At 48.6% G+C, this 26041-nt stretch overlaps 1 protein-coding gene across 3 annotated transcripts in view; it reads left to right on the forward strand.

Annotated features, from left to right (window-relative positions):
• The window catches only part of RNF4 (ring finger protein 4), a 46319-nt gene extending 20747 nt beyond the window's left edge, over positions 1-25572 (forward strand). For 2 of the 3 annotated variants that reach the window (XM_033213505.1, XM_033213504.1), the window contains exons 2-8: positions 779-938; positions 8783-8897; positions 11554-11633; positions 21654-21663; positions 22134-22293; positions 22788-22836; positions 23375-25572. In XM_033213505.1, the coding sequence (XP_033069396.1) occupies positions 930-938; positions 8783-8897; positions 11554-11633; positions 21654-21663; positions 22134-22293; positions 22788-22836; positions 23375-23524 (573 nt within the window). In that variant the 5' untranslated portion in view covers positions 779-929 and the 3' untranslated portion in view covers positions 23525-25572. Of the gene's footprint in view, positions 1-249; positions 346-778; positions 939-8782; positions 8898-11553; positions 11634-21653; positions 21664-22133; positions 22294-22787; positions 22837-23374 lie in introns of all 3 variants that reach the window. The other variant, XM_033213506.1, reaches the window with a different exon arrangement.
• Positions 25573-26041: the final 469 nt, after the last annotated feature.

Here is a 26041-nt window from a genome sequence, read left to right on the forward strand (position 1 = left end):
ATATAGGCTCCTGCTTGAGAAGCACTCTCCTTAATCTAAGCCGCTAGCACTCAGCAGTGGGTGACCACAAGGGTCTTGTCCTTGCTTTGGCTGTCTCTTAGTCCCTCAGCCTTGTCCTGTGCTCAGGGCTTGTGGCTCCATTACCCATTGCATTGCTGACACTGAGTTTGCCGTGTTCAGCCTCACTTCTCAGTGAAATCCAAGGGCCTGTCAACCTCTGCATCTGGTGATTTCTCTGCCTTTACGCAGAGCTTCTACTTGGCTGCCTAGTCCACAGTCTCCTGGTTCACCGTTCACCTGGTCCCAGCGACAGAAGTCTCAGCTGGACACACAGCGTGCTTTAGAGTGAGTGGCTCTTGTCTCCTCAACTGTAGACGGCAACCATGAAATTGTGGGAAGAGCCTGAGGCTCTGAGCTCTGTTTGGCCTCAGAAGCTCTGTCCCTTCCCTTCCGGTTACGGTTACTGAGGAGTTGGTGTGGTCGTGTGTGGCAGTCCTGACTTGCACCTCTTCCCAGGCGTTAGCACAGTACCTTGCCAAGATGGCAGGAGCCAGAAAGGAGGTAGCATAATAATTACACTTGCAGACTTTGGGATCAGGAAGTCTTATATGCAACAAGAATGCTTGCTTCCTAAGATGAATATAGAATTAAGGATGTCATTGCGTAACATATTCAGCAAAGAACCTAGGGACAGAAAGGACCAGTACATTATCGAGCTGAGCTTTGTTTCAGTGATATAAGTGGCAGCATTTATCAAATCAGTATCTTTGTTTTTCAGGACTTGAAAATACTGGAAATCTGTCCGGATCCAAATTCTTTTGCAAGCCAGATGAGTAACCAGACGGCATGAAAGGTTGAGAACATTTGTCTTCCCTGCAAACCTTGGTATAGATCACTTCCTTTTCTGTAGGTTGGCACCAAAGAGCGCAATGAGTACAGTAAGTTTTATCTCTTGAATTTGTGATTTTTTAGGGCTAATTGACTACCTTCTTCCTTATAGCACATGAATGAAAGTGAGTTCCATAATGGCACTTCAAAGTAGCCCCACTTCTTGAAGGAGTGTGTGTAGGATCTTTCTGGTAGTTACGTCAGTTCACTTATCGACACTCAACTAAATTCCAGTCATAAAGGGCAGTGCCCAGAAGGCAAAAGGCTAAGAAGGAATAACTTAGGGTTTGGTAATCTCAGACCTTCACAGCAGTTGTCAGTGTCATAGAAATACTAAGACTTTTTGCTTTTTAAAATTATTTGTAGACTGGGCATGGTGGCTCACACCTGTAATCACAACACTTGGGAGGGATTAACGTAGAAAGATCACTTGAGCCTAGGACCAGCCAGGGCAACACAGGCCCCATCTCTTTTTTTTTTTTTTTTTTTTTTTTTGAGACAGAGTCTCGCTCTGTTGCCCAGGCTGGAGTGCAGTGGCCGGATCTCAGCTCACTGCAAGCTCCGCCTCCGGGTTTACGCCATTCTCCTGCCTCAGCCTCCCGAGTAGCTGGGACTACAGGCGCCCGCCACGTCGCCCGGCTAGTTTTTTGTATTTTTTAGTAGAGATGGGGTTTCACCGGGTTAGCCAGGATGGTCTCGATCTCCTGACCTCGTGATCCGCCCGTCTCAGCCTCCCAAAGTGGTGGGATTACAGGCTTGAGCCACCGCGCCCGGCCACACAGGCCCCATCTCTACAAACAAACAAACAAACAAAATTGAGCCGGGCGTGGTAGGGTGCACCTGTAGTCCCAGCTACTTGGGAGGCTGAGGCAGGAAGATTTCTTGAACCCCAGAGTTCAAGGCTAGCTATGATGACACCACTGCACTCCAGCTGGATGACAGAGTCAGACCCTGTCTCTATAAAAGTATTTCCACCCAGTTTTCCATTTTTCCTTCTATTTTGTTTCCCTGTAACGTTCTTGGTTCATTCATTGTGAGCATGATAGTAATGATCCATAGTGAAAAGTTTCTTATATTCTGTGACCAAAGTTGATTCGTCGTTATAATGACTGTTTAGGCCGGGCACTGTGACTCAAGCCTGTAATCCCAGCACTTTGGGAGGCTGAGACGGGCGGATCACGAGGACAGGAGATCGAGACCATCCTGGCTAATACGGTGAAACCCCATCTCTACTAAAAAATACAAAAAAAAATAGCCGGGCGACGAGGTGGGCGCCTGTAGTCCCAGCTACTCGGGAGGCTGAGGCAGGAGAATGGCGTAAACCCGGGAGGCGGAGCTTGCAGTGAGCTGAGATCCAGCCACTGCACTCCAGCCTGGGCGGCAGAGCAAGACTCCGTCTCAAAAAATAATAATAATAACAATAATGACTGTTTAGAGCTTTTGTTTATTTTCTGAAACAGGGTCTTGCCCTGTCACCCAGCCTGGAGTGCAGTGACCCAATCTTGGCTCACTGCAACCTTCACCTTCTGGGTTCAAGTGATTCTTGTGCCTCAACCGTCCACATAGCTGGGATCACAGGCGTGCACCTCCCCGCCCAGCTGATTTCTGTATTTTTAATAGAGACAGTTTTTGCCATGTTGGCCAGGCTATTTTTGTTTGTTTGTTGAGATGGAGTCTCTCTCTGTCGCCCAGGTTGGAGTACAGTGGCACTGTCTCGGCTCGCTGCAACCTCTGCCTGCCGGGTTCAAGCAAGTCTCCTGCCTCAGCCTCCTGAGTAGCTGGGATTACAGGCACCTACCACTATGCCCAGCTGATTTTATATTTTTAGTAGAGACGAGATTTCACCTTGTTGGCCAGGGTGATCTCAAATTCCTGACCTCAAGTGATCTTGGCCTCCCAAAGTGCTGAGATTACAGGCATGAGCCACTGTGCCCAGCAGTTTTTTTTTTTTTTTTTGAGAGACGGAGTCTCGCTCTGTCGCCCAGGCTGGAGTGCAGTGGCCGGATCTCAGCTCACTGCAAGCTCCGCCTCCCGGGTTTACGCCATTCTCCTGCCTCAGCCTCCCAAGTAGCTGGGACTACAGGCGCCAGCCACCTCGCCCGGCTAGCTTTTTTTGTATTTTTTAGTAGAGACGGGGTTTCACCATGTTAGCCAGGATGGTCTCGAACTCCTGACCTCGTGATGCGCCCGTCTCGGCCTCCCAAAGTGCTGGGATTACAGGCTTGAGCCACCGCGCCCGGCCTTTGTTTGTTTTTAAAAGATAGGGTCTCTCTCTGTCTCCCTATCTGGAGTGCAGTGGTGTGATCATAGCTCACTGCAGTCTCCAACTCCTGGAGTCAAGCAGTCCTTTCACCTCAGCGTCCTGAGTAGCTAGGATCATAGGCATGCACTATCACACCTGGCTTATTTTTTTTTTTTTTTTTTTTGAGACGGAGTCTCGCTCTGTCGCCCAGGCTGGAGTGCAGTGGCCGGATCTCAGCTCACTGCAAGCTCCGCCTCCCGGTTTACGCCATTCTCTCGCCTCAGCCTCCGAGTAGCTGGGACTACAGGCGCCCGCCATCTCGCCCGGCTAATTTTTTGTATTTTTTTAGTAGAGACGGGGTTTCACCGTGTTAGCCAGGATGGTCTCGATCTCCTGACCTCGTGATCCGCCCGTCTCGGCCTCCCAAAGTGCTGGGATTACAGGCTTGAGCCACCGCGCCCGGCCAACCTGGCTTATTTTTAAGAAAATATTGGTTGGGCGTGGTGGTTTACACCTGTAATCCCAGCACTTTGGGAGGCCAAGGTGGGCGGATCACAAGGTCAGGAGCTCAAGAACATCCTGGCTAACATGGTGAAACCCCGTCTCTACTAAAAATACAAAAAATTTGCCGGGCGTAGTGGCGGGCACCTGTAGTCCTGGCTACTTGGGAGGCTGAGGCAGGAGAATGGCGTGAACCCAGGAGGCAGAGTTTGCAGTGAGCTGAGATCACGCCACTACACTCCAGCCTGGGTGACAGAGTGAGACTCCATCTCAAAAAAAAAAAAAAGTTTGTAGGCATGGAGTCTTGCTTTATTGCCCAGGCTGATCTTGAACTTCTGGCTTCAAGCAATCCTCCCACCTAGGCTCCCAAAGTGAGTGACCATATCCAGACTGTTCAGAGCTTTTATCGCATCTGTGAGGCAGCTCTGGTTTGGTGTAATTCAGGTTTCACGTGGAACCCCTTGAGCTCTAGAGGAGATTGCCTGAAGGTCCCCCTGTCCCAGTTTATTCTCTACTGACAGAGTTCCCACTGCAAGGTGGTTTAAATGATCTAAACTCTAAAACAACTGTTGTCTGAGATCCTGAATTCCTTGTCAGACAAACCAGATGTGAAATAGCCTGCTGATTTCTTCCAGTGCTCCAGAGATGCTGTGAGTGGTATGGGAAGATGGATGGTGGGGGCAGGATGAGGCTGAACAAACAGCTCTCAGAGGGAACAGTCATGGAAATGCTGGTCACACCCTCTGAGTCCTTTGGGTGCTCACCCTCTTCTGTTACTTCCTGGCCATTCCTGGCCCCCATTTTGCTCCAGGGCCCACTTTTGATGGTGATATACAAAAAAGCCTGCTTCTTTGACCTCCCACCACCTTGGTGCTTCACCTGCAGGTTACCACGTAGCTCACCTATAGGGAAATAGGTGCTCTAAGCCTTACCTCTGAAGTCCCATCTCTGCTTAGGCTGAATCGGAACAGGCAAAACAACGTAGCCTTTTGTGAGTGTATGTGTGAAGAAATTGGTTAAAATTCCTGAAAGTTATGGTGTGGTTATAGCTTATGTGGTTGTGATTGGATGGTCAGTTTTCACCAAAAGCTATGGACCTCTGAGGGCCCTGCTAGTAAAAAAGAGGAGAGTTATGACCAGAATTATGGGAGGCGAGAGGGGAGAGTTCTGCAGATATTCCTGGATTTATTGAGCCTGTCTTGAGTGGTGCAGGGAAGCTAGTTGGGGGGAGGAGGAGGCTCAGAGAAAGCAGAGTGGGAGGGTGAAGGATGTCTTCAGGAAGGAGGTGACATTTGAGTGGGTTCTGGAAAGCTGTGTAAGAATTAGCCAGGTGAAAAAAGGGAGGGATGGGTACTCCAGGCAGGGAAGAAGCTCTAGATAAAGGCATGGAGGGGTCGATAGAGCAGGCAGGAAAGAGGATTCCTGAGGTTAGGGAGGGGTGGGGACATTCCTGTAATTATCCATGAGGGGAGATTTGGGGTCCAGGACCCATGGCTGCTTTCTTGGCTCCCTCAGTGGGGCCCAGAAACCACACAGGTAGCTGTGGGACATGAAGGTCTGCTTAGCAGTGTCTAGTAAGAAAGATTTGGTCTGCTACAGGCTGGGCATGGTGGATCACAGGAGTTCGAGACCAGCCTGGCCAACATGATGAAACCCTATCTCCACTAAAAATACAAAAAAATTAGCTGGGCATGGTGGCAGGTGCTTGTAATCCCAGCTACTCGGGAGGCTGAGGCAGGAGAATTGCTTGAACTCGGGAGGCAGAGGTTACAGTAAGCTGAGATCGTGTCACTGCACTCCTGGCTGGGCGACAGAGCGAGACTCTGTCTCAAAAAAAAAAAAAAAAAGACTTGGTCGGCTACAAGGGAAGGAGGGTACAAGGACAAAGGACATTATCACAGAGAATGGGATAAATTTTTATTTATTTATTTATTTTGAGACAGTAGTCATGCTCTGTCGCCCAGGCTGGAGTGCAGTAGGTGCAATATTGGCTCACTGCAACCTCTGCCACCCGGGTTCTAGTGATTCTCCTGCCTCAGCCTCGCAAGTAGCTGGGACTACAGGTGTGTGCCACCAGGCTTGGCTACTTTTTGTGTTATCAGTAAAGATAAGGTTTCAGCATCTTGGCCAGGCTAGTCTTGAACTCCTGACCTCGTGATCCATGAGAATGGGGTAAACAGTAAAGAGTCCTAAGTGTTTGAAATGCTTGTTTTCCGGTGCTGTTAAAAAAAAAAATAGCATTTGAACATAAATTTAATATTTTTAGCAAGGCCATTTTTATACTTTCTACAGAAAGGGTACACTCACCAGTAGTTTTGCCATGAGAGTACATTGAATAAAGGAGACAGGGTTGTTTATAACTTGGTGTGTTTACCCTACTGCTGTGTCCGGTTTTTATTGGCTGGAATGGGACCTCACGTTCTGTATTTGTCCCAACTGGTTAGTAACTTACAACTTTTGTTGTTGTTGTTGTTGTTGGCGGGGGAGGGGAGACGGAGTCTTGCTCTGTCCGCCTAGGCTGGAGTGCAGTGATGTGATCTCGGCTCACTGCAAGCTCTGCCTCCTGGGTTCACGCCATTCTCCTGCCTCAGTCTCCTGAGTAGCCGGGATGCCCGGCTAATTTTTTTTGTATTTTTTTAGTAGAGATGGGGTTTCACCGTGTTAGCCAGGATGGTCTCAATCTTCTGACCTTGTGATCCACCCACCTCAGCCTCCCAAAGTGCTAGGATTACAGGCGTGAGCCACCGCGCTGGGCCAGAACTTTGTAAAAGAGGCAAAGGCGGAGGAGAATAATCGCGCCGGGCCAGAACTTTGTAAAAGAGGCAAAGGCAGAGGAGAATAAAGGAATGAGGAAGTAACTTGTGGAATGCTGAGAAAGGTAAAAATAACCTTTAAATAAGGAAGAGAAACAGGCTATGATCTAATGCTTGCTTGGACTAATATAAGCGTGCTAGGGTAAATATTTAGGCTAAATTGTGGGAGCTAAGAATATAAAGTACATTGATTTCTTTATTATGGCTAGCAGATATTTAAGAATGTTAGTATAGGTCTTTGAGTAAATTTTGCTTTTAAGAGAAGTTACTATTTATTTCTAATTAGATGGGGAGGAAAGTCTTTGAAGAGAAACCTCTACTTTTTACATAAGTAACCTAGTGGCTGCTGGGGAAACCCTTAAAACACTAGGCAGTAGAACTCTGCTGAGGTTATTGTCAGCTCCCTTGAGGCCAAGAGCAGCTGCTCACTTGGGAATTATGGCTGCTGTCACTTGGCCTCTGGGCCCTCCTGGGGCTGGTTTTGTGCTCCTTAGTCGGTGGGAAGTTGCTAGACCCAGCTTCATTCCCAAAACATCTCAAGCTGCCATTTGATAAGAGTAGCATTGCAACACAGATATAATTAGGCTTATCCCTGTTACCTAGCGTGGGCTTGGCTGGGTGGTGAGTGTTCCTAGATCTTGTATGAATCTCACTTGCAATATCTGGTCCTTTCAGAGTTTCCTGGGACAGATTGACCCTAGTAAGGCTAAGGAATTGGGATAATAGCATATTCCAGCTCTGCGCAGTACTTTACATACATGATCTCATTTAGACCTTATAACAGTTCTGCAAGGCTGGTACTGGTGGGGAACTTGAGACTTAGTAGTGCAGTACTTGTCCAGGTGGTCCAGTGTGAAGGATAGCAGGACAGGGCACAGGGGAGAGGAGCACAGAAATACACAGTGGAAATAACGAGGCGACAGGCTCTGTTGGGAGGCTCTGTCTCTTGGTTAAGGTGGAGGGTATTCTCAACTCGTCTTTTGGGACCAGCCAGCCCAGAAATGGGCGGAGCATATTGGCAAAAGGCAGCCTAAGAATTTGGAAGAAAGACTGGTCAGAGCGTCAGTTGCAGATCAGCCAGTTGAGAGCCTGAACCTTCCGGAAGTCATGGCTCTTGGGTAGCCACTGGGAACAGGCTTAAAACAGGTTTGGTTCTCTGAGTTCTTTGTGGGGATGATTGTCTGGCGTGAATCACAGTTGATAATACCCTGAAAGGTTCAAGGCCACATTTCCCGGGGGAAGATGAGCTTTCCACAATGTATAGAAACTCAGAAAACTCCAAGTTCTTTATGCTAAGAAATGAAAAGGGCCCAGAAAGACTGGACATAAAGTCAGGGAAGAGACACTGATAACTTTTGGTTAAAGGGAAAGGTTTCCAGCCTTTTGGCCAGGGCATCCACGACAAGTCCAAATCCTGACTTGCCCTGAAGCTTTTGTAAAGGGATGCATCGTGTCCCTTTTGACGTGCCGATAGTTTTTGTTTTTTCGGGTTTGTTTGTTTGTTTGTTTTTGAGATGGAGTCTCGCCCTGTTGCCCAGGCTGGAGTGCAGTGGTGCATCTCAGCTCACTGCGAGCTCCACCTCCTGGGTTCACGCCATTCTCCTGCCTCAGCCTCCCAAGTAGCTGGGACTACAGGCGCCTGCCACCACGCCCGGCTAATTTTTTTTGTATTTTTAGTAGAGAGGTGTTTCACCGTGTTAGCCAGGATGGTCTCGATCTCCTGACCTCATGATCCGCCCGCCTCAGCCTCCCAAAGTGCTGGGATTACAGGCGTGAGCCACCACACCCGGCTTGTTTTTGTTTTTTTGAGATGGAGTCTCACATTGTCGCCCAGGCTGGAGTACAGTGACGTGATCTCAGCTCACTGCAACCTCCACTTCCCGGGTTCAAGCGATTCTCCTGCCTCAGCCTCCAGAGTAACTGGGATTACAGGTGCCTGCCACCAGGCCCAGCTAACTTTTTGTATTTTTAGTAGTGATGGGGTTTCACCATGCTGGCCAGGCTAACCTTGAACTCCTGACCTCATGATTCTCCTGCCTCAGCCTCCCAGAGTGCTGGGATTACAGGCATGAGCCACCACCCCAAGCCGACCTGCTGATGGTTTGATAAAACAGAAGTTTTACTTTCTAGAATTTCTACTGTTGTATGTCTTGGATGATTTCTGTCTATATAAGCGTTCAGTATTCTGGAATCTCAAGTTTTGAAAGGAGCCCTAACTTCAAGTCTACTCACTGACCTGGTAATGAGGTGAACCGTTTCTGTTGTTGCCTCTTTAGTTCTTCCTGAAACCCTGACATTCTGGTGTTCATGTGACTGTTCTTTCCCCCTTGCTACTCAGAGAAAGCGTCGTGGTGGAGCAATAAATTCTAGACAAACCCAGAAGCGAACTCGGGAAGCAACCTCCACCCCCGAGATTTCCTTGGAAGCAGAGCCCATAGAACTGGTGGAAACTGGTAAGATTGCCAGGGACACTACAACTGTGGGGTGTTAAAGTGGAGAGAGGTAGCTCACTGTACCAGGGTGAGCTATTAGAAGGTGTTTTCAGTGTCTTTAGAAGGCCTATGCAATCTCAACTCACCATTTACAACTCAAAGCTTCACAGATTCTGAAATAGCCTCTCAGCTGGTTTAACTATTCAACTCTGATAATGTTTAGCAGTGGGGTAGGACCCATTTAAAAAAGAAAAATCTTTAGTGCAAATGGGATAGCCCACCTTTTCTTTTTGAAATTACATCCCAGTTTGCTTGACCTCATAAAGGACTTGGCCTTCCTCTTCTGGTTTTCATTGAGACACAAAATCACCCAAGAAGGTAAACTTGTCCACAGAGCTCCCTGTGTTGGAGCTTGGTGTAGGCAGAGTCCAGATTGGATTTCGCCTTTCTGCCTGCTCAATAAGTGGTTCCTGGCCCGCCTGAGTGAAGTCCCTTTGCTCTGCACGTACTGTTTTTATAACTAGGATATCTGCAAACTGGCGTTTTAAACAGAAGCAGCTCAGTGCAAGATAAATTTCATGGGCCCCCAGGAGTGGTGAAGCTCTCCATGTGGTCTCTGAGTTTCACTTCTGCAAGTGAATTCTTGACAGCCTTGACATGAGGCTAAGATCCTGGCTCTAGACCAAAAAGGAACCAACTGCTTTCCAGCATGGCGCTTGTCATCCTCTAGGCAGTCTTACCCCTGTGCGTGCTTAGGGCTGCCCATTAGAGCACTGTTTTGTTTTTCTTTTTGTTTGAGACGGAGTTTCGCTCTGTCACCCAGGTTGGAGTGCAATGGTGCGATCTCGGCTCACTGCAACCTCTGCCTCCCGGGTTTAAGCGAGTCTCCTGCCTCAGCTTGCCAAGTAGCTGGGATCACAGGTGCCCATCACCACACCCGGCTAATTTTTTTGTGTTTTTAGTAGAGATGGGGTTTCACCATGTCAGCCAGGCTGGTCTCAAACTCCTGACCTCAGATTATCCACCTGCCTTGGCCTCCCAAAGTGCTGGGATTATCAGCATGAGCCACCACGCCAGGCCTAGAGCACTGTTTCTGTAAGAGCCCAGAATTGTGTTCACCAGAAAGAGAATGGTTCAATAAATTGTTGTGTATCAGTATATGGACTGTTGGGCAGCCCTTCTTTTTAATAAAGAATGCAATCATGTTATATAAATTATATTGTATATATAAGGTTATCATGGTTTTTATTCTTGTGAAACTTTATGATACAAGAAAATAAAACAGGCCGGCCAGATTGCTTGAGCCCAGGAGTTCCAGACCAGCCTGGACAACATAGCAAGACCCTGTCTCTACAAATAAAAAAATTAGCCAAGTGTGAGAGGCTGAGATCAGAGGATCACTTGAGCCTGGAACATTGAGGCTACAGTGAACTGTGATCGTGCCACTGCACTCTAGCCTGGGCAACAGCAAGACCCCACCTAAAAGATAAATAAAAGAAGTTACATTAGGCTGGGCGCCGTGGCTCGCGCCTGTAATGCCAGCAGTTTGGGAGGCCGAGGCGTGTGGATCACCTGAGGTCAGGAGTTCCACTGTGCCTGGCCCATTTAGTGCTTTTAAATATTAATAGTAATCAGAAACAAAATGGTTGTGAGTCATTTTTTACTTTATATAAATGGAAGTTGTACATTAACTGTTTGATCCATGTCCTTCTCACCTTCATCCTGTGCTCACGTAGACATCACAGTATATACCCTAAGGGCTGAAAGGCAAGCTTCACAAGAGATGCAACCCATTTTGTGTGCTGAGGTTCTAGGGACCAGTAAATATCACTGTTATTCTCCATCCAAGTAGGGAGACACTTGGGAGATAAATGGAGATTAAAAGTTTGTCCTTGGCTGGGCGCGGTGGCTCACACCTGCAATCCTAGCACTTTGGGAGGCTGAGGCGGGTGGATCACAAGGTCAGGAGTTCAAGACCAGCCTGGCCAAGATGGTGAAACCTCTTCTCTACTAAAAATACAAAAAAACTTAGCCGGGGATGCTCCCGGGTGCCTGTAATCACAACTACTTGGGAGGCTGAGACAGAGAATTGCTTGAAGCTGGGAGGCGGAGGTTGCAGTGAGCCGAGATGACGCCACTGCACTCCAGCCTTGGCAACAGAGCGAGACTCTGTCTCCAAAAAAAAAAAAAAGAGTTTGCCGTAGATCCCTAGATTAACCAATGAAGTTACTAAACTAAGCCTGACTTTTGGTCCTTAGGCCAAGTGAGAGTGGTCTGATTCCCCTACTGGGAGGAGCAAAGGTTTCAGGCTGGTCCATCCCAAAGAGAAAGGCCCAGGGCTGGGCATGCATGGTGCCTTCTCCCAGAAGGGGCACAGAGGCATAGCCGTGTGGAAGTGGGTTGCTGTGGAATAGAGGTGTGCACATGTGCACACATATATAACCGCCAAGGTACATTTGTAAAAACCCATACATCCCCACTGAGAGCAGAATTCTGGAAGGGTGTTTACTGGCTTTCCCTCCTGAAGGAGGTGTTGGTCCTGGTGCTCTTTGCAGTGTGTACTTCAGGATTATTTTAGTTTGGGGTAAACGTATATTCCATTTGCAGTCATACTAAAGGGTAGAGGGATACAACCTTATTTTCCTCTTAATGCTTGTTGAAATACTTTCTTTTAAAGCTGGAGATGAAATTGTGGACCTCACCTGTGAATCTTTAGAGCCCGTGGTTGTTGACCTGACTCACAATGACTCTGTTGTGGTAAGTGTTGGAGTGTGAGAGTCGGCTCTTTCTTGGGTGGGGGTCCCTGGCCAGTGCCAGCATCTGACATCCATGGTCAGAGACTACAGGTCAAGGTTATAGCTTATGCTAAAGAAGTTCATGCATCTTGTGGAATTGAGCTTTTAGAAAGAACCTGTAACAACAATAATAATAAAGAAGTTCATGCATTCAGTGACGAGAGCCCAAAATGAAAAATGTTTCAGGAAAAATTTGTTATGGCCTTGTTGCCTATGGGGTAGGTCTGTGTAACCTGACCTTGCCACACCTGGGCACAAAAGTGATTTGGGTAAAATCTCAAGGCCCCCACATCTGCCTTCAGTCCCTGATTACACAGTTTACACCAGCTGTGTGACCTTGGGCATGTGACTTAGCCTGATTCACTTTCCATGAAATGGGGACAGGTCACTCATGTCAGTAGGGCATGGTGTAAGAGATCTTACAAGAGATGCCATGTTTGAGTGCCCGACACCTAGAATGGTGCCCAGTCACTGTGAGTTTATGCCCTCCCACCTGAAAGGAAAGAATGTTGGCTCAGCACTGCCAGTGGGAAATCTGTCAAGTTCTAAAAGCACCTGCTGTTGAGCATGGCCTCAGGGGATGCAGGCTCCCTGCGTTGCCACCTGATGCCTGCTGTGTCCTGATGCCAGGGAGCCTGGAGTCCAGGAGGCTGGCTGTGTCCCTGTCCCATGGCACTGGTTGCAGACTGCAGGGGATGTGTGTGTTGCGTGTCCTGCCTGCCAAAAGAGAGGCCTTGTCTGGTCAGAGGACACATGGAGAAGCTATTTCTAGTAGACCTGTTTCATGGTACATGCAGGTCTGGGAGTCTGGTCAGCATCCTAAGTGCAGGTTTGCCTCTGGAAGATGCCACTTGAGCGTTTTCTGCCAGTGTGCTCGGACTGCAGGTCAGGGGTGGGGCAGTGGCACACTTGGCAGCATTGGCAGTGGGGTGGTAGGTGCTGCTGAGGAGGAGTGTAGGGGCTGCTAGTAGCTGAGTCTTCGCCTTGGCCCTGGGCTCACTGGTGTTCGGGTTGTCCTGTCTGGCTGATGCCAGGGTATCTGAACAGGGACACACCATAGGTGTTGCTTCTTAGCTGTGCTGAGAACTTCAGAATAGGGTTGTACTGAGAAGTTTCAAGACTTCAATCCATAGAAAAGGGCAGGGATGGAAAACCTGCTGAGATAAGCAGCAGTGGGTTTAGTTGTAAGTGGTCTCTGCTTAGGTCTCATTAGTGTTTTCTCTGAGGTACATATACACATATGACTTTGCTTATCGTCCCTATGTACTCCATGGAGTTCTGGAAAGATAACTAATTTGGTATGTTAGCTGAAAGCTATAGCACAGTCACTGATTTTTTTCCCTTGTTTTTCTTTTTCCCAGCTGACACCTTGGTTTCACCAGTTGCTAATTAAAGCTGGAAAGTGGTGTCTGCACAAGTTTTTTTTCCTTGAATACTCCGTGTTCACCAGTCTTCTTGGCCTTCTTTCTCTCTGCCGGGCCCTGAGGAGAGAGCTAGGATTCTGACCACAAGAAGGCAATTACTGATTGACTTTTGTTGGCTGACAAACCAACATCATTTCCCCTTTCACACTTTTGTTTTCTTTTGCTTTAGAAACAGGATCTCAGACTGGGCGGGGTAATCCCAGCACTTTGGAAGGCCGAGGTGGGCGGGCCACGAGGTCGGGAGTTTGAGATCAGCCTGGCCAACATGGTGAAACCCCGTCTCTACTAAAAATACAAGGATTATGGTGGGCACCTGTAATCCCAGCTACTCGGGAGACTGAGGTAGGAAAATTGGTTGAACTCAGGAAGCGGAGGTTGCAGTGAGCCAAGATCACGCCACTGCACTCCAGCCCGGGCAACAGTGAGATTCCATCTCAAAAAAAACAAAACAAACAAACAAAATACAAAACTTAGCCAGGCGTGATGATGCGCACCTGTAATCCCAGGTACTCGGGAGGGTGAGGCAGGAGAATTGCTTGAACCCAGGAGGCAAAGGTTACAGTGAGCTGAGATCATGCCACTGCACTCCAGCCTGGGTGACAGAGCAAGACTCTGTCTCAAAAAAAAAAGAAACAGGGTCTCACTGTGTTGCCCAGGCTAGAGAGCAGTGGCATGATCATACATTACAAATGTAGCCTCCAACGCCTGAGCCTACGTGATTCTCCCACATTATCCTCCTGAGTAGCTGAGGCTACAGGTGCATGCCACCATACCCTACTAAATTTGGGTGGGGCGGTGGTGGTTATTTTTTAATATTTTTGTAGAGACAGGGTCTCACTGTGATGCCCAGGCTGGTCTTGAACTCCTGGGCTCAAGCAGTCACCCACCTCAGCCTCCCAAAGCACTAGGATTACAGATGTGAGCCACCACACTGGCCAGCTTTGTTTTGTTTTGATGACTAAACTGCTTTTGCTACAAGGGCTTCCTCTCTGCACTACCCTACTTTCCTTCTGTTTCCCTGGGCTAGGGCTCCATGTTGTTAGTCCTATTCCCTATTAACCTGGGGCTGCCTGGTTAACCTTTATAAGATGTGCAGTCATTGGGAGACCCAGGGACCGGGAATATTGGCATTGAGGGAGCTGTCCTTGAAAATGGATGGGTGGCTAGAGAGAGAGCTGATAGGTAAAAGGGAGATACTCCTGGCTTGGGAGGCAGGATTCTTAGGTTCTGGTCTGAGATCTACTGGTCAGTTTGATCAGTGGATTTATCTCACACTGTCCTTAGTGTTCTCAGCCACAAAATAATTGTTTTGGACTTGATAGCTCTTGCTAATCATTCTCCACTTATTTTTGGTTTTAATAAGTCCATTTAATAAATGACAGTGTATGAATTTACACTGAGACGTATACCTGAGTTTGGAATTCTGCCTCTCTGAGCGAATCTGTTTGGGAGGCCTCTAATGCTATTCACTGAGGACAAGGGACATCTATAGATGGATCATGTGTTCAGGGTGACCCTAGACTCCACCTGCAGGTGAGTATAAAATGGATAAATGTATTCTTTCTGGAAGTGGGGTAAACTTCCTTACCAGTTACACCAGGACCTGTTGAATAGCTTGAGTGCACTGCTTTAGCTCCTGTAGCTCTGTACCTCTAAGATAGGAATCCCTGGATACCAGGATCCAGAGGTAGCCGTCAGAACATCAGGGAACCCTCTGAACTTCGTGCCTATGGTCCCAGCTGCTGGGGAGGCTGAGCAAGGAGGATCTCTTGAACTCAGGAGTTCAAGGCCAGCCTGGACAACGTAGTGAGACCCTGTTTCCTTCAAAAAAGAAAAAAAGACTGGAAACTCTGCATGCAGGTGTCCACATTCTTCCAACTTTTGAAGGAATTCCAAGTCCCTGAAATATGAAGGGAAATGAAAAATATGGTAAGAGGCAGTGAGAGACTTTGTTCATCTCGCTTTATTACTTTCCCTCAAAATGAACTTTCATTTTTGGCATTGCATTGCCTAAAAAAGGCATCACTGCTGTGTCCCGAGATGTGAGTGTCTTTGATTTTTAGTCTGGATAAATGCCAGACTGTTTTCTAAAGAGGGAGCAGTTCACATTCGTGCCAGTGTTTGAGGTTCTCCACATCCTCATGGCCACTTTTAATTTTAGCCATTCTAATGCTTGTCCAGTGGTGTCTCATTGTGGTTTTAATTTGTGCGTTTTGATTACTAATGGGATCAAACACTTTTTCATGTTTATTTTTCTCTTTTGTGAAGTGCCTGTTATAAAACCTTTTTGTTTTATAACTTTTTTTTTTTTTTTTTTGTGACGGCGTCTCACTCTGTCACCCAGGCTGGAGTGCAGTGGCGCGGTCTCAGTTCACTCAGTTCACCTCCACCTCCCAGGTTCAAGCGATTCTCCTGCCTCAGCCTATTGAGTAGCTGGGATTACAGGCACGTGCCACCATGCCAGGCTAATTTTTTGTATTTTTAGTAGAGATGGGGTTTCACCATGTTGCCCAGGCTGTTCTTGAACTCCTGACCTCAGATGATCCACTCGCCTTGGCCTCCCAAAGTGCTGGTTCCCGGGTTCGCACCATTCTCCTACCTCAGCCTCCCAAAAAGCTGGGACTACAGGCGTCCACCACCACGCCTGGCTAATTTTTTGTATTTTTTAGTGGAGACGGGGTTTCACCATGTTAGCCAGGATGGTCTCAATCTCCTGACCTCGTGATCCACCCGCCTCGGCCTCCCAAAGTGCTGGGATTACAGGCGGCAGCCACCACGCCCGGCTGTATACCTTTTTTTAATACAACTTTCGTATATAAACTTTTTTCATCATAAATAGGACTTTTTGCTGTAGCACCTGTCTCATCCCAGTAGCTTTTCCAGAACTGCCGTCTTCACTATAAAAGCTCCCTACGTTTTCCCAATGCAAACCTGAGTGTTTTCAGCATTTTCACTTTTCTAACAGAGACATCACGGAGGGGATAAATAGATTTGCAGGCCTTTCTGTGTCTTCTCCAATGCTGTCTGGAATAATTTTCTCTACCATTTCTTTCAAGTTACTTGTCTGCATCTCTTGGGTCATAATTTTCATCACGTTAGAACTATTGGTGCTGAGGTTTTCTCTAACCATTGGTAGTCTAGACATCAACATGAGCTTCAATCATGGTCTGCCGTTGTTTTTTTTTTTGAGCCGGTGTCTCGCTGTCACTCAGGCTAGAATGCAGTGGCATGACCTCAGCTCACTGCAACCTCCGCGTCCTGGGTCCAAGCAATTATCCTGCTCCTCAGCCTCCCGAGTAGCTGGGACTGTAGGCATGCACCACCACGCCCAGCTAATTTTTATATTTTTTGTAAAGACAGGATTTCGCCATGTTTTCCAGGCTGGTCTCGAACTCCTAACCTCAAGTGATCCGCCCAGATGGTCTGCCATTTTTAAATCACAGAACACATTTTGTCGTGGGTAAGACCCATGCATGGAAGCTAGGCAGTTTTTGCCCTGAACATCTTGAACAGTCAACTTGAGTTTTCTGCAAGTCAGCAAGCCTTCAAACATAACCCTTGAGGCCATCAGACACAATTTTGGTTCCTTGAGTCCTATCAACTTTTTAAATTAAATAGTTGAAGAAATTGAACTAGAACAAAGAAAACCATTGGTTGTCTTCTTCCCCCCCACCCCGCCGAGACAGAGTCTCTCTCTGTCACCCAGGCTGGAGTGCAGTGGCACAGTCTTGGCTCACTGCAACCTCCATTTCCAGGGTGCCACTGATTCCCATGTCTCAGCCTCCTGAGTAGCTGGGATTACAGGTGCATGCCACCATGGCCAGCTAATTTTTGTATTTTTAGTAGAGACAGGGTTTCACCATGTTGACCAGGCTGATCTTGAACTCCTGCCTCAAGTGATACACCTGAGTCAGCCTCCCAAAGTGCTAAGATTACAGACATGAGCCACCATGCCCAACCTCCTTGGTTGCTTTTTAACAGCAAATCATTTTTTTTTTTTTCTGTTTTGTGTGCCTATTCCAAATTTGTTGAGTTGTTTTTTTTTTTCTGTTTTTTTTTTTCCCCCCTTGAAACAGGGTCTCATTTTGTTACCCAGGCTGGAGTGCAGTGGTGCCATCACAGCTCACTGCAGCCTGTACCTCTTGGGCTCAATTGAGCTTCCTGCCTCAGACTCCTAAGTAGCTGGGACTATAGGGGTGTGCCACCATTCCTGGCTGATTTTTTATATTTTTTTGTAGAGACAAGGTCTTACTGTGTTGCCCAGGGTGGTCTCAAACTCCTAGGCTCAAGCAATCCTCCCACCTTGGTCTCCCAAAGGGCTGGGATTATAGTTGTGAACCACTGAGGCTGCCCTTGGATCACTTCATGAGCATTTTCAGTATGCCCATCTCTGCTCTGGCTAGAAGCAATGCAGTGGTAGAAAAGAGACTGGCACCTCTCTTCAAGGAATGGAGATTTTTTTAGGGGGAAATTATTGAAAATGTGACTTAGGCTGTTTTTCTTAAATTTCCAAATATTGTCTCAGTAAGGTTGATTTTTCTGGAATCTTTTTTTGGTCTGTTTCTACAGTGTATTAATAAGTCACACTATTTGCGTTTTATTCTGTATCCTGCCTGGTTTTCCATTTATGAGACTCTGTAGAAAGGATGCTTGATATTTCTGGAAGGAAGGAAGAGACAGAACCCTGTAGATCTCTGGGTATAAAGGACACAGGAGGCACACTGTTGGAATAAGTGAGCCAGCCCAATTCTATAGGAAGAAAGAAGAGCTCAGAAAAGCCCAAATATCATATCCAGGAATTAGCCAAGATGGGTTGGCTGCTCAGCTAGAACGTGATTGTCAGCACCGATCTTCCTGACACTCCTGCCAGTGCTCTACGTAACAGGCATCAGTAACTGCATGATGTGTGTAGCTGCTGGACATGGAGTAGCCTTTTGTGTGCACAGTGCTTGGAGATGGCTCTTTCTCCAGTGGAGCAATGTGCAGCGCTGTGAGCTGCGAAGTTGTCTAAAGCAAGTGTGTCTCGGTGCTCTTGGCTGGGTGAACATTCCTAGAAATGCCAGGGGCCAGCCTGAGTGCACGGGACCCCAGTGATTCCTATACTTGTTTCTTTCATGCAGAGGTGTTCTGAGGCTCACCTGTGCTTTTAGAAGCACAAAGGGGCTTCGAGTGACCAATCAGATGTGCCTGCTGCAGGCCCACTTGTCTCTAAATGCTCTGACCTGTGGACTCTTCTCCATCGTTGAGAAGAAGCTAGAGTAAAATAGAATGTTTGAGAGAGTGAATCTTCTTCTTTTCTTTTTTCTTTTCTCTTTTTGAGACAGGGTCTTCCTCCGTTGTCCGGGCTGGAGGGCAGGGGCCCAATCTCAGCTCACTGTAGCCTCAACCTCCCAGGTTCAAGAGATCCTCCTGCCTCAGCCTCAGGAGTACTGGGACTACAGGCACTCACTGCCATGCCCAGCTAATTGTTCGTATTTTTTGTAGTGACGGGGTCTCGCCATGTTGCCCTCCCAGGATGGTCTCGACCTCCTGAGCTCAAGTGATTCAGCCCACCTTGGCATCCCATGGTGCTGGGATTGCAGGTGTGGGACACCACGCCCAGCCCAGGAAGTGTGAATTTCTGGTCTTGGGCTAGCTTACCACAATACTGATTAAACTATTCAGTCCAGGGGATTCGTGCGTTGTTATTTCAGTTTCGGTTTTTCACTTATCTTAAAGGCCTCTCAAATAGATTAGAGGCCGCAGAGCTTGTATTGCACCTCTATCCATCTCTTAACTCATCCAGTAGGTGTTTATGAAGCGCTGGAACTCTTCGCCTTGCACCCATCTTCTGTGCTAGGCAAGCACTGTGCCACCTGCAGGGCCGCAGCTGTGAGTTAAGTACATTACAGAGTTCTTGAGATGTCTACAGGGATTCTGGAATTTGATGTAACTCGGCCACTGGGTGGAGGGAACACCAGTGATCAATACTGTATTGTCCACCAGCTGAGAGGCCAGGCTGTGGTGTGTGTGTGTTTGTTTGAGATGGAGTTTCACTCTTGTTGCCCAAGCTGGAATCCAATGGTGCGATCTCGGCTCAGCACAACCTCCGCCTCCCAGGTTCAAGTGAGTCTCCTGCCTCAGCCTCCCAAGTAGCTGGGATTACAGACATTACGCGCCCAGCTAATTTTGTGTTTTAGTAGAGATGGGGTTTCTCCATGTTGGTCAGGCTGGTCTCAAACTCCTGACCTCAGGTGATCTGCCCACCTCGGCCTCCCAAAGTGCTGGGATTACAGGCATGAGCCACCGCACCCAAGCTTTTTTTTTTTCTTTTCTTTTCTTTTCTTTTTGAGACAGTTTCACTATTGTTGCCTAGGCTGGAGTGCAATGGCGCGATCTTGGCTCACTGCAGCCTCCACCTCCTGGGTTCAAGTGATTCTCCTGCCTCAGCCTCCCAAGTAGCTGAGATTACAGGTGCCTGCCACCACGCCTGGCTAATTTTTGTAGTTTTAGTAGAGATAGGGTTTCATGATGTTGGCCAGGCTGGTCTCCAACTCCTGACCTCAAGTGATCCACCCACCTCCACCTCCCAAAGTGCTAGAATTCCAGTTGTGAGCCATTGCACCTGGCCTGTGGTGTCATTCTTATGCCGAAGACTCATCTGTAAGCTGTTTTTCTCTCACTGAAAGTGGGGACAGTCAGAATTGTTACCAGTGAGGAAACTCTCTGGCCACCCTGTTCTTATGCACCCAGTAGTTATGTGTATATCACCTGCTGCTTACCAGCAGCCCCTGGGCTCAGTGCTCAGGACAGGCCTCAGTTTGGCACCATCCAGGGGCAAACTGGGTATGACTCACAGGAGACCATAAAGACTCAGTACCCACACTCTCATGGCTGGGGAACTGGGAGTGTCATAGCCCTTCCAGGTGTCCACACCTAATTAGTGGGTCATCTTGGCAGAGGGTGGGGGCATGTTGGAGCTGTAGAAAGCTGGGGTCATTTCAAGCCACAGAAGAATTTGCTTCTGCTCCCAGCTAAACCCAGGGCTTTCCCCAAGGGCCAGCACTGTTACCAGAGCCTCCTTTCTAGATTTCATGCGGACAGTACATTGTGCTGGCCCTGGTAAGTTTGGTCCTGTTGATGAGGTTGACTGATTGTCCCCAGATTTCCCTTTTCACCTTCTGCAGTCTCCTCTAAGAGGAAAGGGGAGCACTTTTTAGTGCCTCCAACGTGTGTGGATTATATTCTCATCCGCAAATCAAAGACCTTTATACCCAGGCCTACATTCTCCTGCATGGCCATTTGTGTATGTCAGGATGCCATTTGGGAAACAAAATCTACTCTAATTATTCTTAAGCTTAGTGGATTTTAACATGGAAGGGGAAGCCTAAATCAGCAGTCTCTGGGCTGCGTCACAAGGAATAACTCTTGACCTCAAAGCATGGACCCACCTAGGGAGCTGCTATGTCTGCTCCAGGAAGAAGGTCTGGAGGTGGGATCCACCCCCTGCACTCATATCTTTGGGTTTGAGTAGACAGTACTGCAGACCCTTTCTAGGGAGGAGAGCCCTGGACTCAAGACATAGCAGCCTCTGCCAGAACTGTTTCTTCGTGATGCAGCTGTGCCTGCCAGTGCCAACACCCACAGCAGCTCAAGTCGGCCTCCACCCCCTGCCCTGCCAGTAGCATGAGTGTGTCTGTTTGAGGGAGCGTGGTTCATGTCCAGGATCCTAGCTGCGCGGGAGTCCGAGTAGAGGATTAGAGCTTCTTGTCACTGACAGGCAGGGTGAGGTGAGCAGTAGGGCTTTGCCGGTGAGAACTTTTCCTGAAGCAGTCCCTCCTGCATGCTGAGCACTGACCTCCCTAGATGGGTAAGAGCACTTGGCCAGAAGGCAGGAGGAACCGAATTTGAAACTGTTGGAGCAGAAATCGTCTAGCTGTAAATTCTGAGCTGGCAGGTGAGGGGCTTGTCAAGTTCTTAGGCCCCCAGGACACAGAATTGGATTGTGTGTCACACGCATTGGTCATGCATAGCCTGCTTTTCTTTGTTAGTTATTTGTAACAACCTACTGAGCAATGCAGATCCTCCTCATGAAGGCTCCAACTTGGCAGGGGCCTACATTGGCCGTGTCAGCTTGCGAAAGCATGGTGCCCCTAGTGCTGTCTGAATGTTCACTGCCTCATGTAATCCTCACAGCACCACAGTCACATGTGGGCTCTGGTGACTCTGTTTTTCAGAAGAGGAAGCTGCAGCCCCCAGATAGTAAGTAAGGTCACCAGGTCTTGCAGCCACCACATGGTGTGGCTGTGGCTGTGTTCATGCTCCCAGAGACTCCCCTAAACACCCAACAGGAGACACACAGCACATCAGCTGGGAGGTGGAGTGACCTGGGAAACGGGCTTGATTGACTGGGAGAGGTGCACAGATCCTCTGCGGGTGGGAGGAGGGTGGGGGCCCTGCTGCTCACCAGAGGGTTCCACAGAGGGTGTCACACGTCAGAAAAAAGAAACGCCTTCATTTATCACTTATATCAAACTGATTGCTTGTTTCTCTTTTGTTTTTCTCCTTCTTTTTACAAGATTGTTGACGGTAAGTGGTTTCATTTCCGTTTTCACTGGGTTTGGAGCGAAAACTGCCTTAGGTGAGAGCTGCGGTGCTGCAGGCCTTGGCAGACCTTCCCCAAGGGCTTGGAGCTCTCCAAGCAGGAGGATCCCTTCGCACATACTGTGGTCAGACACGCACAGTCAGTCCCCCCGTGCCTGCTGAAGAAGCTTGACGCCATCACTGAGCACTGAGCTGTCGTCCTTTCTTGTGGCCTACCAGATTTTGGAGAAGGCTGGTAGCTCACAGCAGGGGTTGGGGGGTTTCTCCTGAGAAGATAAGATAGTGGCCTCCAGAGCTGGGCAGTACCTTCTGGGTTATAGCTGAGCATGGCAGCAGTTTCTCTCTGGGGGTCCCAGGCAGGGAAGGAAGAGGGTCTTAAGAGGCATCAGGATGGGGGTGGTGAGGATGGTAAGAGTAGGGAGCCTCCAACCTGAAAATGTGACCTCTTACCTTAGAAAGAAGAAGACCCAGGAGAAATGCAAGGAGGCTGCCCCAGGACCATGCTGACAGCTGCGTGGTGAGCAGTGACGAGGAGGAGTTGTCCAGGGACAGAGACGTGTATGTGACTACCCACACTCCCAGAAACACCAGGGATGAGGGCGCTACAGGCCTCAGGTACCAACATGCCCCAGCTCTGCTGCCGCCATGCTAGGGTGTGGGGCCAGGACATAGGAATGCTTTTCAGCAAATCTGTGAGCGCTCGGCCTGGCAGGGCTTGACCAAGCCTCTCCCCAGCATCTGGATACAGTTGGAAGCTGGCCCAGAACCGAACCCAGCTGTTTCCACTGTAACCAGAGTATGCCGAGCGCTGACAGAGTGGGCACAGGCAGTCCCAGTGGCTCCAGACAGGGATCCTGGGGCCAGTAGGCACCTGGGGGAGGGCAGGGTGACTCAGGTTGTCTGCACCTTCTGATGTTCGCCCTGCCACATGCCCTTGGGGCAGTTGGCTTTTCTGAAAGTCTCTTGGATGCCTGTGCTAAGGCAGAGTCAGAGGAGGTCGGGGTGGTTCCCTTGTAGGGGATACAGGCCACTTCCATGAAGGCCACGTACAGGCTATAATAAAATGTTTGCATTGACTGAAAAACTAATGTGAAGCGCTGTGCTCTTAGGTCCTCGGGTACTGTCAGTTGTCCTATCTGCATGGATGGCTACTCGGAGGTAAGTAAACCAAGCTGTACCTTCCTTGCTTCTGGTTTCTAAACCTCATTGAAAGAATTGGATGAGACAGGATCTTCCCCCTTGGTGGGGCTGGACAGCCCTACTCGCAGTCACGCCTGGGCATCACTTGCTGCAGATCTGCTTGTGAGGGGAGAATGTGCCCGTTTCTCCTTGGACCCTACAACTTTCACCTTCAGCACCTGTACCCCTGTATGCCTTGAGCTTCCGGGTGTAAATGCATCCTCCTTTTGTGTCCCCCATCCTGACTCTTCTGGAAGCTACCAGTGTTTACTGGTGTCCCTCATAACCTTGGGCTGTCACACTGTTGAGATGCCATGGCCCCTGCCTCCTCCTCTCCAGCTCAGAGCGATCGCAGCAGGCACAGTTAGCTCTCCAGACCCCTCCCTCCCTGTTGCAGCCTGGCCCTTGCTTTCCTTTAATTGGTCATCTTAGGCATAGATGGGTGGGATTCTCTGGGGACCATGGCTGCTCTGGGATAAGGATAAACTCAGAGGCTCTTCTTTTTAATCCCTTCTAGATCGTGCAGAATGGACGTCTCATCGTTTCCACAGAGTGTGGCCATGTCTTCTGCAGCCAGTGCCTCCGTGACTCCCTGAAGAATGCTAACACTTGCCCAACCTGTAGGAAAAAGATCAACCACAAACGGTACCACCCCATTTATATATGAAGTATTCAGAGTCGCCCAGGAGAGACGGATGGACAGACAGACAGGTTCTCCAGTGGTATCTGCCTCCATTTTCCTGCGCTCAAAAAGACTGTTTCGAAACCAACATCTGATATGTAAACTGCTCTTTTGTTTCCAACCCCTTCATTTTGTTATCTCCAGTTTGATGCTATGGCGCTGGACCCAGGGCCCTCCCAGGCCATCTCTTTTCCTCTGCGGTGGTCCAGTTCTAGAGTGGGAGAAAGGGAGTCAGGCACGTTGGGAATCGTGGTTCTAGTCTGGTTGCAGAACCTGCACATTTGCCAAGAAATTTTCCTTGTTTGGAAAGTTTGCCCCAGTTTTCCCAGGCACACCACCTTTTGTTCCAAGTGTCTGCTGGTCGACTAATCTGCCTGCCACACATTGACCAAGCCAGACCCAGTTCACCCAGCTCGAGGATCCCAGGTGCAAGAGTGGCCCCTTGAGGCCCTGGAAAGACCAATCACTGGACTTCTTCCCTTGAGAGTCAGAGGTCACCCGTGATTCTGCCTGCACCTTACAATTGATCTGCAGTGATTTCTGCAAATCAGGAGAAACTGCAGGGCAATCCCTTGTTTCCTAAGAACGAAAAAGTGCAATAAAGGCCATTCGTTACCTACTTTTCAGCAGCCCACAAGATGTAGCACTGTTAGCGTCCCCCTCAGAGGCCTAATGTTGCCTGGGGAGCAGTGCCCATCCCAGCCCGTTTCTGCCCGCCAGTTGTTCTCAGGAACCTTACCCATGCTCCAGCGTCCTTCACCTGGCACAGGACATGTAAGATAAATAGGGCAGGCACGTGTTTGGGTGTCCTCTCTTTTCTGATAAAATCCATCCTGTGTTTGCCACACGCCCTCCAGTCCTCAGTTCCTCAGTTCCCACTGCCTAACGTCCGTCCCCGCGTAGATACTGAGAGGTGGTGGCAGTAATTGTGGCCTTATCAGCCGCTTCGTTCCAGGCTTTTGCCCAAGTCACTGTTGCCCATGTTTCGGAGAGCCTGGCCCACCTCACTTGGCTTTCTCGTCCTTCCCAACCCAGTGCCATTTGTTTCAGAAGCTACTCCTCTGGCCAACTGGGCTGGGATCCTTTGGGCTTTGACTGCTCCATAGGTTTTGATGGGTGAAACACGGGCCCAGATGACAACCTCTCCCTCACTCCACAGGTGTGTGGGAGCCTCAGGTTCTCTGAAGGGCAGCAAAGTGGCCCACGCTGCCCCTGACAGCACAGGGCCTGGGGGTGGCTAATGAGAGAGGCCTTACGGTGCCAGCCTGCCTCCTCTTCCGCTGTCCTCCTTCCTCAGAGGGCTTCAAGCCAAACAAATGGCCTTTTTGTGTGAAACATCTTCAGAGTGGGAAAGGGGCCGCTTCTGGCTTTGTTAGCAATAACTGACCTTCAGTTTACCCTTCTGAAGGAGCAGGGACTCAGCACAGAATTCACTTTAGACGGGGCTGAAGGAGTGTCCCTCCTCTATGTGAAAAGAAAATTGTTTTATTTTTCATTCTGACTTTTTAACTGTTTGGCTCACTTCCAGTTAGTTTGAATGAAAATAATAATTTTCTACTTGGAGTTGAAGAGGGCAGAATCCTCAGCTCTCATCATTGTGATGTGTAGCGTGTCTGCCCTCTGACTGAACATCATTGCCATTAACTTTCTTCTGGGCATCATGCGAGTGTCATGATGCCCAGACTTGGAGCAAGGCAACCTTGGAGTCAGTCCACTAATAAAATATAGTACCACCCATTTTAAAATTTCTTTAAGTTTTATCCTTAAAGACAACTTCAGTGGTTAATTATAAAAGTTGTGTTACTTCGTCCTAAATTAAATTGATAAAAAGATTTAAAAATGTGTTTTGTTTCTACTATTCAGAAACTGCGAACTAGGGAAAGGTTGGTATGAAAAAAATGTCTTTCCTTTTCTCAGTGTACATAGTTCAACTCTTTCTTTGTTACATTTAAACTATATCCATGGATATCAGTCTGCTTTGGACTCCTCTGCTAGTGTTAAAGATGGAAATAAAACCATTAATTTGAACCAAATATCTTTTACACACTCATTTGCTCTTTGGAATTAGAATCAGCTTCCCCCCTTTGTCTGCCTCACGTTGAGTGTGTTTTGCATTGGTGTGTGTTCAGGAAGTTTGCATGTCCGAAATCCAGCACGCATGTGAGAGGCTGTTCTTGGAGCAGAGCCAGAGGCCCAAGCCCTGGAGTCCCTGAGAGAGCAGAGTCTACTCTGAGAGGCAAGATTGGCCGAGGCCGAGGAACTGTCTGCTCAGCTCAGCCAGTCTCTCAGAGGTGTTGGGGGTGCTGCTCTGAGTGGGATGGACTGAGATTGCCCTGGATACCTTGCATTGCAGTGCCCCCCTTTGCCCCTGGCCACCTAGATACAAAATTTGCCCTCTGAGTGGGAGTCAGCACTGGGAGTGCATGGATGTGACAGCCACTGCCACAGGCGAGCAGTGCCAGCAAAGCCACAAGGAGGGAATGGGCTTGGCAGCTCTCCCTT

This window comes from Trachypithecus francoisi, unplaced genomic scaffold (assembly GCF_009764315.1).
Source record: "Trachypithecus francoisi isolate TF-2019V2 unplaced genomic scaffold, Tfra_2.0 Lachesis_group1, whole genome shotgun sequence".
Classification (NCBI taxonomy): Eukaryota; Metazoa; Chordata; class Mammalia; order Primates; family Cercopithecidae; genus Trachypithecus; species Trachypithecus francoisi.